Source organism: Hylobates moloch, unplaced genomic scaffold (assembly GCF_009828535.3).
Source record: "Hylobates moloch isolate HMO894 unplaced genomic scaffold, HMol_V3 SCAFFOLD_19, whole genome shotgun sequence".
NCBI lineage: Eukaryota > Metazoa > Chordata > Mammalia > Primates > Hylobatidae > Hylobates > Hylobates moloch.
This window is the reverse complement of record NW_026652294.1, coordinates 12,130,404-12,140,695: the sequence shown is the minus strand read 5'-3', so window position 1 is coordinate 12,140,695 and position 10,292 is coordinate 12,130,404. Positions and strand designations below refer to the sequence as shown.

At 54.9% G+C, this 10,292-nt stretch overlaps 1 protein-coding gene across 1 annotated transcript; it reads right to left on the bottom strand.

The window, feature by feature from the left end:
• Window positions 1-6,582: 6,582 nt before the first annotated feature.
• Window positions 6,583-10,071, bottom strand: MTFP1 (mitochondrial fission process 1). The gene is made up of 4 exons (XM_032138802.2): window positions 9,683-10,071; window positions 8,786-8,913; window positions 8,227-8,459; window positions 6,583-7,168 (listed from the first exon to the last, which is right to left on the bottom strand). The coding sequence occupies exons 1-4, from the start codon at window positions 9,747-9,749 to the stop codon at window positions 7,096-7,098; spliced, it is 501 nt and encodes a 166-aa protein (XP_031994693.2). The 5' UTR covers window positions 9,750-10,071; the 3' UTR covers window positions 6,583-7,095.
• Window positions 10,072-10,292: the final 221 nt, after the last annotated feature.

Genomic DNA, 10,292 nt, shown 5'->3' with positions numbered 1-10,292 from the left:
CCTGATTGTGTCTACTGCATGGGATTATTGGGAGGATTATTGGGAGGATTAAACAGAAAATTGGAAGCCCTGGCCCCTCCTTTGGCAGGCAGGCAACAAAGGCAGCATTTATTAACAATACCCAGTGGGCAGCAGTTACTGTTCTTCTGGATAAGGAGGCTCAAAGGGGTAAGTGGCTTCCAAGGTCATGAGGTAAGCAAGCTTACAGCCAGATTGCCTGAGGTTTCAGGCTCTGCCCTGGCAGGCCACAAATGGGGGCCCAGGGAGGAGGGGGAGGGGAGAAGGAGGAAGCCAGAGCCTGGTTCTACAGGGACTGCCAAAGACCACTGGATATGGAGCTCCGGTGTCTCTCACTGTGAAGGGGACCTGGAGAAGAGCCCAGGCTACAGGAGAGGGCTCCCTCGCTCGTCTCCAGGCCCCCTAGAGTCAGAAGCCTGACTCAATTCAGAGGACAAGTCAGCCTTCTCTGTCACCTGATTGGAAGCCTTCTCAGAGGCCTGATTGGAAGCCTTCTCTGTCACCTGATGGGAAGCCTTCTCAGAGGCCTGATTGGAAGCCTTCTCTGTCACCTGATTGGAAGCCTTCTCTGTCACCTGATTGGAAGCCTTCTCAGGGGCCTGATTGGAATCTGGTAGCCAAAGACATCAAAGACAGTTTTAAGCCACAACACAACATCCCCTCACACCCCCAACATACACAGCTATAAACTTCTGACCTTCTACTATTTGCTTACTGATGCTGAAAGCTGAGAGAATATGAAGCTATTTTTTTCCAAGGAGAGAAAAGATAACATGTTGTTTATACTGTGGTGTGAGTGACTACAAGTCTTCTCTCTCCTCTACGAAACTCTCAGAAGGGCGTATATCAAGGGTTATGTGGGTGGAGATGAAGGGGTCTCCAGATATCTGTTTAATAAAGATTACATGAGAGGCTCAAAAGTGGCAGACCAACCTAATGCTCTCATTTTGCACTTGGGGAAACCAAGGCCCAGAAAGGGAAAGGATTTGCCCAAGGTCCCACACAGTAGGAGCCTCTCCACAGGGTCCAGAAGCCAGGACCCTCCTTGGTTCTGATCAATGGGCACCTCGAGTGGGTCTTTGTGGTCCAGGCCAGTGTCAGTTTCCTCAGAGGTCTTTAGTAGCAAGATGATGTCTTCTATAAGCCTGTTCATGCAAGGCTGTGACTGATTCCCTGGGCCAGCTGCCTCCCTTGCCTCAGAGCTTACCTCCACCCTCCACACCCAAATCAGGGGCCTCCTGCCTGCCAAGGACCTTTGATAGGGTAACTAGGGGGTCAGGCAGGTAACCTCACAACTGTCACACATACTCCCAGGGAGGCATCCAGAAGTTCTTACCTAGAGGTGAGGGATGGAGGTGGTCAGTGCACCAGAGATGGGAGCTAGGGGTGGCATGGACCAGACCTGCATTTAACAAGCAAAGAAACAGAGGCTAACAAAAGGTCAGTGACTTGCCCTTGATGTCACAGCCAGCAAGAGCTGGAGCTGGGATTTGAACCTGGGTCTAGGTCACAGTCCAAAGTCTCCATTCCCAGTATACCTCACACTGCTCACTCTAGGCCAAAGCAGTTGGGCTGGTGGTCCAGCCAAGCATGGGGAACTATTGCAGAAATTCAATCTGAGCTATTTCGAGCCTCAGTTTCCTCACCTCCCACACAATTAAGTGAGGTCATGTACATCAAATGCCAGTTACAGGGTAGGGCATGCAGTACACCTTTGGTGAACATGACTCACCTGTTTGTGCCCCTGGGGAAGGAACACGCCTTCTTGGTAGCATCAGATGGGACCTTTAGATTCCAGAGCAGCAGCTTGTGGTGCACCCCGTAACTGCCAAAGATTCCTCAGCTTGGGTCTCTGTTCCTACGGGGTGGCAGAGTGGGGATGGGGTCATCTGTTTCCACTCACATCAGCAGGAGTACCAGTAAAGCTGAAGGCCTCGAAGGAGAGCTCCAGTCTCTTGGGGACCTCTTGGGGCACAAGTGGGAGCGGATGTTCTTGCTGTTCACCAGGCACCTGGAAGGCCCAGGTTGGAAGGTCAGCAGGGCCAGAACCCTGAACTGGGGTCTGGTCCTAGCCCCAACACCACCATACACCACTATTTGTTGAGAATTCTGCATGCCAAGCACTGAGCTAAGCATCACCCCATTCAATCTACACGTAGGCTTTGAAGATTCTGGCACTATCCCCATTTCACAGAAGGGCAAACAGAGGCTCCAGAGGTGAAAGGGCCAGTAAAGCGTTCTTGCTCACCTGGCCTAGAATGGACTACTCAAGAACGCCCAGGGAGCACCATCTGGGCATCTGTGCCTTCCAGCCCTGGAAGGCTCTCAGCCCCTGTCCCAGCCTCCCCAGAGATATCACCTACTGAATTGTACCCATCCTACCCTATCCTCCTCCTCCAGGTTCAGGACCCATGATTTCTGACAAGGCTGTAGTGTGCAGGGGCCACTTCCATATCCTGGCTGGGGCTGATCACACACTCATCCACATATACCTGTAAAGGCTAATGGGAGCTGCCAACCACATCAAACTCCATGTGGAGCTCAGAGCCCAGGAAAATGGTGCTGGTGTTGGTGGGGTCTGGATCTTCCAGTATGGCCCCACCCTTGGCTGGAATGAAACCAAGAAGAGGAAGACATGAGACCCAGAGATGCTGAAGGGTTTGCCTGAGGCCACACAGCAAGAGGGGAAGCAGGAAAATCTAGGGCCAGGTGGCCTGAAGCCCAGTGCCCTCACACTCTGTTACTGGTCTTCCCTCACTTCCTGATTTCTCCAGGGGTAACCTGGCCCAGAACTGGAGGCACAGAAGTCCCTGAGCTATAAGCCCTTCCTCTTGGGACATACTTCAGCCCAGCCAATGTCCCCCACCTGTAGGAAGCAAAGAACCAGGCCAAAGTCTCATGCTGAAGTCCAGATCTCCAAACCCAGCCAGAGAGTCAGTGACCAAGGAGGTGGGAGGCAAGATGGGAGCTCTTGGGCTGGCAGGGAAATAATGAGGGGAATATTGCAACTCTGGCATGTGAGGGGGCCCAGAAAACAAACACTAAAGGCCCATGCCAAGTCCCCCAGGGCAGCCCATGCAGGAGGAAGAACAGGAGGGAAAGGGCCAGGAATTCCAAATTCCAACCCCCAGATGAGCATTTCCAGCCCCGCCCTAGGCTCACACCAAGGGGGGGGCCAGGAGGTCAGCACCTGGTGCCCCTTTTCTGGAGGGGCAGCCCCCACCCAACCTACCATTCCCTCTTCCTGCAGACCTCCAGGTGGCAGGGCCCTAGACAGGCTTAGGGGTGCCAGGCAGTGCTCATGCCTTGACCACACAGCTGACCCAGTGGCGGGAGGCAGCACTGCAGGGCTGCTCTGAACTGGGTGGTGGTGCATAGACCAGGTCAGCAAATAATTCCACTCTCTTTCCTGAGATCTGGAAGGATACTTGCTCCTTAGGATGGTGGGAAAAGGCAGGAAAGGTATACTCCCAGCTTGGGCCCCCCACCTCACTGGGTGGTCTTGAAGTCCTTTGCCTTGTCTGGGCCTCAATTTCCTGCTAGGCCTCACTTGAGGTCCCTGTCTTGCTTAAATGTCTATTCTGGCAGGGCTCAGTGGCTCACACCTGTAATCCCAGCACTTTGGAAGGCCAAGGTGGGAGGATCCCTTCAGCCCAGGAGCTGGAGACCCGCCTAGGCAACATAGCGAGATCTAGTCTCTGCCAAAAAATAAAAAATAAAAAAATTATCCAGGCGCACAGCTGTGGTCCCATCTACTTGGGAGGCTGAGATGAGAGAATCCCTTGAGCCTGAGAGGTGAAGACTACAGTAAGCCATAACTGCACCGCTGCACTCCAGCCTGGGCAACAGAGCGAGACCCTGTCTTAAGGAAAAAAAAAAAAAAGCCAATTCTGCTTTGAAGAATGATGTGCTGAGTTGCATCTGGTGGTAGACCAGATGGTAGGGTCTTCCCTTCTGTGAGCCTCAGTGTCTTCATGTGGAATATGGGAATGATGGTTTTATCTCCTCACAGGGCTGTTGAGGATGCAAGAAACAAATGCACGTAAAGGGCACTTGCAAACACACAGATGCTAAATGGCAAATCTGCATCAAATCCTTAGCTACTGAATTCTGCAGCGAAAGAGGGCTCTGCATCTTTGAGAGAAAAACTCACACTCAGAGACGCTGTGACTTGCAAATCAGTATGATCTGATTCTACCCTTCTTTCCAGCCCAGACATCCCAGCTCTTCTCCCCCAAATCTCCCGGGTACTCCCTGGCTCTTGGCAGCCTTGTCCTCATGAGCCTCCAACAGCCCCCTCACCAGTTGGATGAAGCCATAAGCTTTGAATGGGGCAGTGAAGACCTCGTAGCAAGGCATGACAGGGACCGGGGAGGGCAGGCAGGTGCCAAGGCACAGGTGGCAAGCATCCACCTGGGGCTCCTTCCTCACCGCTAGGAGGATGTCTGTCTGATTACATTCCTGCAGGAGGCTGTCTCCTGGGAGTCCAGCCCAGGCTAGCTCAGGCGGAGAACCAGACTCAGCGAGAACATGGCCAGCAGAGGGTGCCCAAAAACCTCCGCCAGCATCCCCCACCTTCAATTAATTCCCTGCATCTCCAGAATGGAGCAGGGAGCGAGGCACAGTGGCTCACGCTTGCAATCCCCGCACTTTGGGAGGCTAAGGTGGGCAGATCACTTGAGGTCAGGAGTTTAAGACCAGCCTGGCCAACACGGTGAAACCCCGTCTCTACTAAAAATACAAAAATTAGCTGGACATGGTGGCATGCATCTCTAGTCCCAGCTACTTGGGACGCTGAGGCAGGAGGATTGTTTGAACCCGGGAGGCGGAGGTTGCAGTAAGACAAGTTTGTGCCACTGCACTCCAGCCTGGGTGACAGAGCGAGACTCAGTCTCAAAAAATAATAATAATAATAGTGGAGCAGGGTAAACTATTGGGAGGTTGTGGAGATGGTGGTGTTTCCCCTACAGACAGGATGTCCACCGACCTCATCCCTATCAGCCTGGCCTGGGAGTGCCTGAAAGCCCCTTCTGTGAGCACCTACTATGTGCCAGGCATCTGCAAACTTGCACCCCAGTATTTCCTCACAAGGTACCACCAATGGGGCAGTCAAGGGCAGAGGTGGCCCACAGTAATGCATAGCAAGGGGCAACAACGGAAGGGGCACTGGAGCTGGTTCTGAAGGGTGCTCATAGCTGGCCAAGAGGAAAAGGATTTGCAGCTGAGGAAGTGTGTTGTGAGGAAAGGCATAGAGGCACAGGAGGGCAGGTGATGGGGAGAAGGACAAGGCTGGGCGCTTAGGCCCATGAGCACAAAGCCTGCGTGTGGCCTGCGCAGCTCCCAGCTTGAGGGAGAGCCTGCAGAGTGGAAAGTGGAGAGTGAGTGAGCAAGGAATTGGTGGCAGATGCCAGGAGATGTCACAGGGATGCAGGTGTGAATGTACCCCGCATGGGGCTGTGACTGCCGGGGGAGAAGATGAGCTGGGAAAATGCTGAGCTGGAGAAGGATGTGAGTGCCAGCTCAGACAGGGAATGGGGGGTGGGGGTCGGGGGCTAGAGAACAAGGTGGGGCTTAAAGCCTTTAAGGGAGCTGGGAGGGAATGACAGGTGACTGGGCAGAAGCCATAGGGGCTTGGGAAGGGGACCTTGCCAGTGTGGGACAATAAGAGTAGCAGAGAAAGGCTCACCCCACATCAGACTCATCCTGTAGCCATGGATACCCCCAGAGCAGCAGAGGCCACCACCCTGGAGCCCCCATACTGTCTTGCTGGCAGCACCCCCACCCAGCCCTGCAGCCCCTTTAAGTCCCAGCCCAGGTGCAGGAGAGTCCCACCAGGGCAGGGTCAGCCTACCTGACTGCACCTGGGCTGCGAGGGATGGGGCAGGGTCTTGGTGGGAGCTGATTTGGGGCTTGCGGCAGGGCTGAGAGGGGCCCAGGTCTGCTTCAGCCCTGTGCTCCCACCTCTCTACCTCTCTGAGCTATTGAGGGGGATGGCCCAGGATCAGAGGAATGGCCCCCTTTAGCACTCTCGAGCCCAGCAGCTCAGGGGAAGCCACAAGGAAAACAGGCCATTCCCTGATTCTGAGTGTAAGAAGCCCCCGGTCACTTCCTTCTCTCCAAGCTGCCGAGTTCCCTCATGAGGAGGTCTCATGTGACCCTCATATGGGGCTGACACCACCATCTTGGCCACCTTCAGGCTCAGGTGGTATCTGCCCAACAGGCTCCCCTCCCAGAGGGGTCGGTGCTTTAGGAGGCTTGCAAAAAGAGGACAATGCCAGGCTGAGTGCGGTGGCTCATTCCTATAATCCCAGCAGTTTGGGATGCTGAGGTGAGAGGATTGCTTGAGCCCAGGCATTCAAGGCCAGCCTGGGCAATATAGGGAGACCCCCATCTCTATTAAAAGTAAGTAAGTAAAGGGTAATGCCTACCCCAAAGGAGGCTGGCAGCACCAATGTGGGACGCCAGGCACCTGCAGGGAGGCACTAATGGGCGGGGAGACTGCTACCCATCCCTCCTCCCCACCACCACATCCCTGTTCATCCCAAACAGAAATGAAGACATAACAACTTCTTCAGGATTTATTGGGTCAGGGAAGGGCCTGGCCAGAGAATCTGTCCTGAGGTGTCCCTGATACTGCACTCCTGAGTTTCTCCCTGAGTTGTCTGCCACTCCTTGTTCAGCCATACCACCATGGGGTGACTTTGTCAAGCACCTGGGGGTCCTGGGTGCCCAGCTTGCCAAGTGATCTCGGGCCTATTCCTTGCCCTCCCTGAGCCTCAGTCTTTCATCCTCCATGGGAGGATGTAATTTTCCTGAAAAAGACAGGGCTGGGCGGGTCCACTTCCACTCAGTATCATGGATTCCAGAGAAGCAGACAGGGTTCAGGTCCTGCCCATCTGTGACTCCCTGCAGCCACTGCTTCTTGAAGCCTTTGTCTCTAAGCTTCTGTCCGGCTCAAACCCACTCAGGTGCCAGGGTCTTTGGACCCCAGGGAGCCAGGAGTCCACATCCCCTGGCAGGAGTGGGAGGTTGACATGAAGCAGGAGGCCGATGCACAGGCCAGGTACGAGAGTGTGATTAGGAGGAGCTGGGCTTCCCCACCGATGGGTAGAGCTTGCGCAGGCTGGAGTCCAGGAGGAAATCCACTGACCTGTAAGGAGTGGGGGGGTAGTGAGCAGGTGACCAAGGGTGTTCATGAGGGAATAGAAGGCAGAGGGCCAGGGTTAGGGAAAGAGGCACTTAGATGCAGGATACAAATGCCATCCAGGCAGAGACCCACCCTTATCCTGATCCTCCCACCTTGGGCTACCTGGGGAAGCTAGAATCAAACTCCCGGAATAGAAGCCATCCTCTTCTTTATTCAGGAGGAAACTGAGGCACTGGGTAAAAGACTTGCTCAGGGCCTCAGGGTCAGCTATCTTTTCCTGGAGAAAGACTTCTCCTCTCACTCTTACATTGGTCTGGTTGGGTTGAGCCCATCTCTGGGTCTAAGACCAAGCACGTGACCCAAGCCTGGCCAATCAACAAAGGGAAACTGGCTCATAGGGTGGGCATGCAGTCCAGAATGGACCAGTGACACCCTTCCTTGGGATTTTTGTTGTTATGATTTAAAAGCTTCTGCTGGGGGAGGCTAAGCTGGTGGGATAGAAGTTGGGAGCTGCTAGGGCCATTTCTACTCCCACAAGGAGAAAGCAGGTGAAACCAGCAAGAAGTAGGGTTGGGTGGGGAGAAAGGCACCAAGATGGGGAGACCCAGAGCCCTAATGACATCATTTGGGTACCTAGATCTAGCCATGCCTGAATGCAACACAACCCTGGACTTTTACTCCATTTTATTCAAACATTCAGTTTGAGTTAGGCTTCTGTCACCAATACCTCCCAAAATGCATCCCCTCCAGGATGCACCTGCTCCTGCTTCCCTCTGGTTGTTTTGTAACACTAGACTTTCTTTCTGGGAATTTACTTCTCCTGTGTCCCATACCCTCAAGGCACCCCTCTTCTTTTATTGCTAAAGTGCCCTCCAGACCATATGACAAGGGTACAGGCTATCCTTTCTACCCCAGGAGCCAAGTGCCAGCCTTGTCCCTGCTATTGTTCCAGCAAAGTAGGCATGCCCCACACTTCACAGAGTCTAGCTCTACCTGGAGACTGGATGATCCACTCTCATCACTGGAGAGTGGATGATCCCTGAGGCCAGGAAGGTACCCACCTGTCAATGGGGTGGATAATGATGGGGATGGTCAACAGCCCAAGCGCAGTGGTGGTCCACTTGCGGACAGCCAGGGGCCAGCGGGTGGCAGTGCCCAGGACATAGAGAGAGGCGGCACACACGCGGTTGATGGTGAAGCCCGGAATGGCCACAGAGGCCAGAGCCTGCCATACAAAGGTGTCCACCACAGCCACGGTCACCCTGGCGCTGCGGCCTGCTTCAGGGCTGGGCACCTGGTGGGCGCAGAGACATTTAATCCAGTTGAGGCAGAGGCAGAAAATCCTGCAACAAGGGGCATGAGGCTAGACTGGGAGGGGCAAGTGGCCAGTGGACTTGTCCACACCTAGGAGTGGGGTACAGTCTGCCACATCCAGGTCGGGGAGTGGGAGTGTGGGGGCAGGGGTACACTGTCCTACAAACAGGACTGTCTATGGACTGCACTAGGCAAGCTTGTAGGGACTGGAGTGTCCCACAGGGACTTTATTACATGCAAGGCTGTGGACTGAACCACACAAGAAGAGAGCTGGGGTCGGGGGTTGGAATATAGACTAGTACTCACCTCTCCAGCCTTCTTGCCTTTGTCAATGGCATCCGCCAGCACGTAGGAGCTGGCCACGCCATAGCTCAGCCACACCACCGCCGCTGGCACAAGAGAGCGGAAAGCCTCGCCCACCTCATTGGCATAGCCTGGGGGAGGGAATATTTAATTCCTAGGCCCATGAACTGTTCCACGAGGGGGCGCTGGAGCAAGCTGGTTCTCATTCTAGCCAGCTAAGCAGTCCCTGGGTGACCTTAGGCAAGTGACTTGACCTCTCTGAGCCTCCCTTTCCGAGATGTAAACTGGTGCCATGATGCCCACCTCGGACTCAGGCCACTGAGGGCGGGCTGAGCATAGAGTCACCGTTACCATTGCTTATTGGTTAGATTTCCTGGTCTTGGCCTCAGGAGTAACTGCACTAATGAGGTGACAGGCACCCAGAGTGGCAGAGTGATCGAGGGCAGCTCCACTGACCAGACGCTCGCCAAGTGCCAGGCCTTTCTGCGCTTTATCCCATTCCACCCTCGCAACCACCATCCAATGAGAGAGGCCCTCGTGTGTATCTGGTTTGTTTTTTGTTTTGTTTTTGTTTTTTTGCCGAGGAGGAAACAGGTTCAGACAGAGCCAGTGCGTGTCAGGACCGAAATGGGAGTGGAGATCCCGACTCCACAGCCAGCCAGAGCGCATGCCAGAGCGGGCAGCCCGCTCACCCCATGGGAGCTTCCGCCCTGGGCGACCCACCAGGGTAGTGTGACCTTGGGCAAGTCCCTAGCCCTGTCTGAGCCCAGTCTCTGGCCCAAAAGCAGAATGAGAACTAAGATCCTCCCGCCTCCTCCAAGCCCCGGGCCGGCGTGTGGCGGCCCCTGCTTCTCCAGCCCAGTGGTGGTGGGGTCGCCGCGCCCGTCGCCCCGCTCTCACCCAGGTATCGCACCCACGTGTCCCGGTAGAGATCGCGCTCTGCGCCCCGCGGCTGCGGCTCTGACATGACTCTCCCGCCACGGCCCCGGCCACTGCAGCCGGTACTGGCTCCACTGCAGTCTCCGCCGCCGGCACTCGGGTCTGCCCGGCCGGGACCCGCCGAAAGTCCCGCGCTGAAGGACAGGTCAGGAAATCTCCGCCAGCAGGGAGCGTCTGCAAATTCCCCGCGCACCGAAGCCCCTCTCCCAGGCTCGGGTTTTACAGACTGGTTTTCGTCACGTTTTCTCTGAGCTGTTGGCGCTAACCGCTCCCAGGACTGAGGGTAGGTTTTGGAGCCAAAGAGACAGGGGATCAAATCGGGGGATGCTACACTGCAAAGCTGGTGACCTCGGGCAAGAGTCTGCTTATCCAGCATCTCTTTATTCATTTATAAAAACGAGGGAGGGACACAGGCTGGGCCCGTTGGCTCACGCCTGTGATCCCAGCACTTTGGGAGGCCGGAGGCGGGAAGATCTTTTGAGCCCAAGGGTTCGAGAACAGCCTGGACAACATAGCGAGACCTCGTCTCTACTAAAAAAAAAAAAAAAAAAAAATTAATGTAATAAATAAA

Coding starts and splice junctions, on each gene's coding strand:
- MTFP1 (XM_032138802.2), bottom strand. CDS start 9,749: ATGTCAGAGCCGCAGCCGCGGGGCGCAGAGCGCGATCTCTACCGGGAC. Junction 8,460..8,785: donor AAGGCAAGAAGGCTGGAGAG/GTGAGTACTAGT, acceptor TGCGCCCACCAG/GTGCCCAGCCCTGAAGCAGG. Junction 7,169..8,226: donor ATTATCCACCCCATTGACAG/GTGGGTACCTTC, acceptor CACTCCTTACAG/GTCAGTGGATTTCCTCCTGG.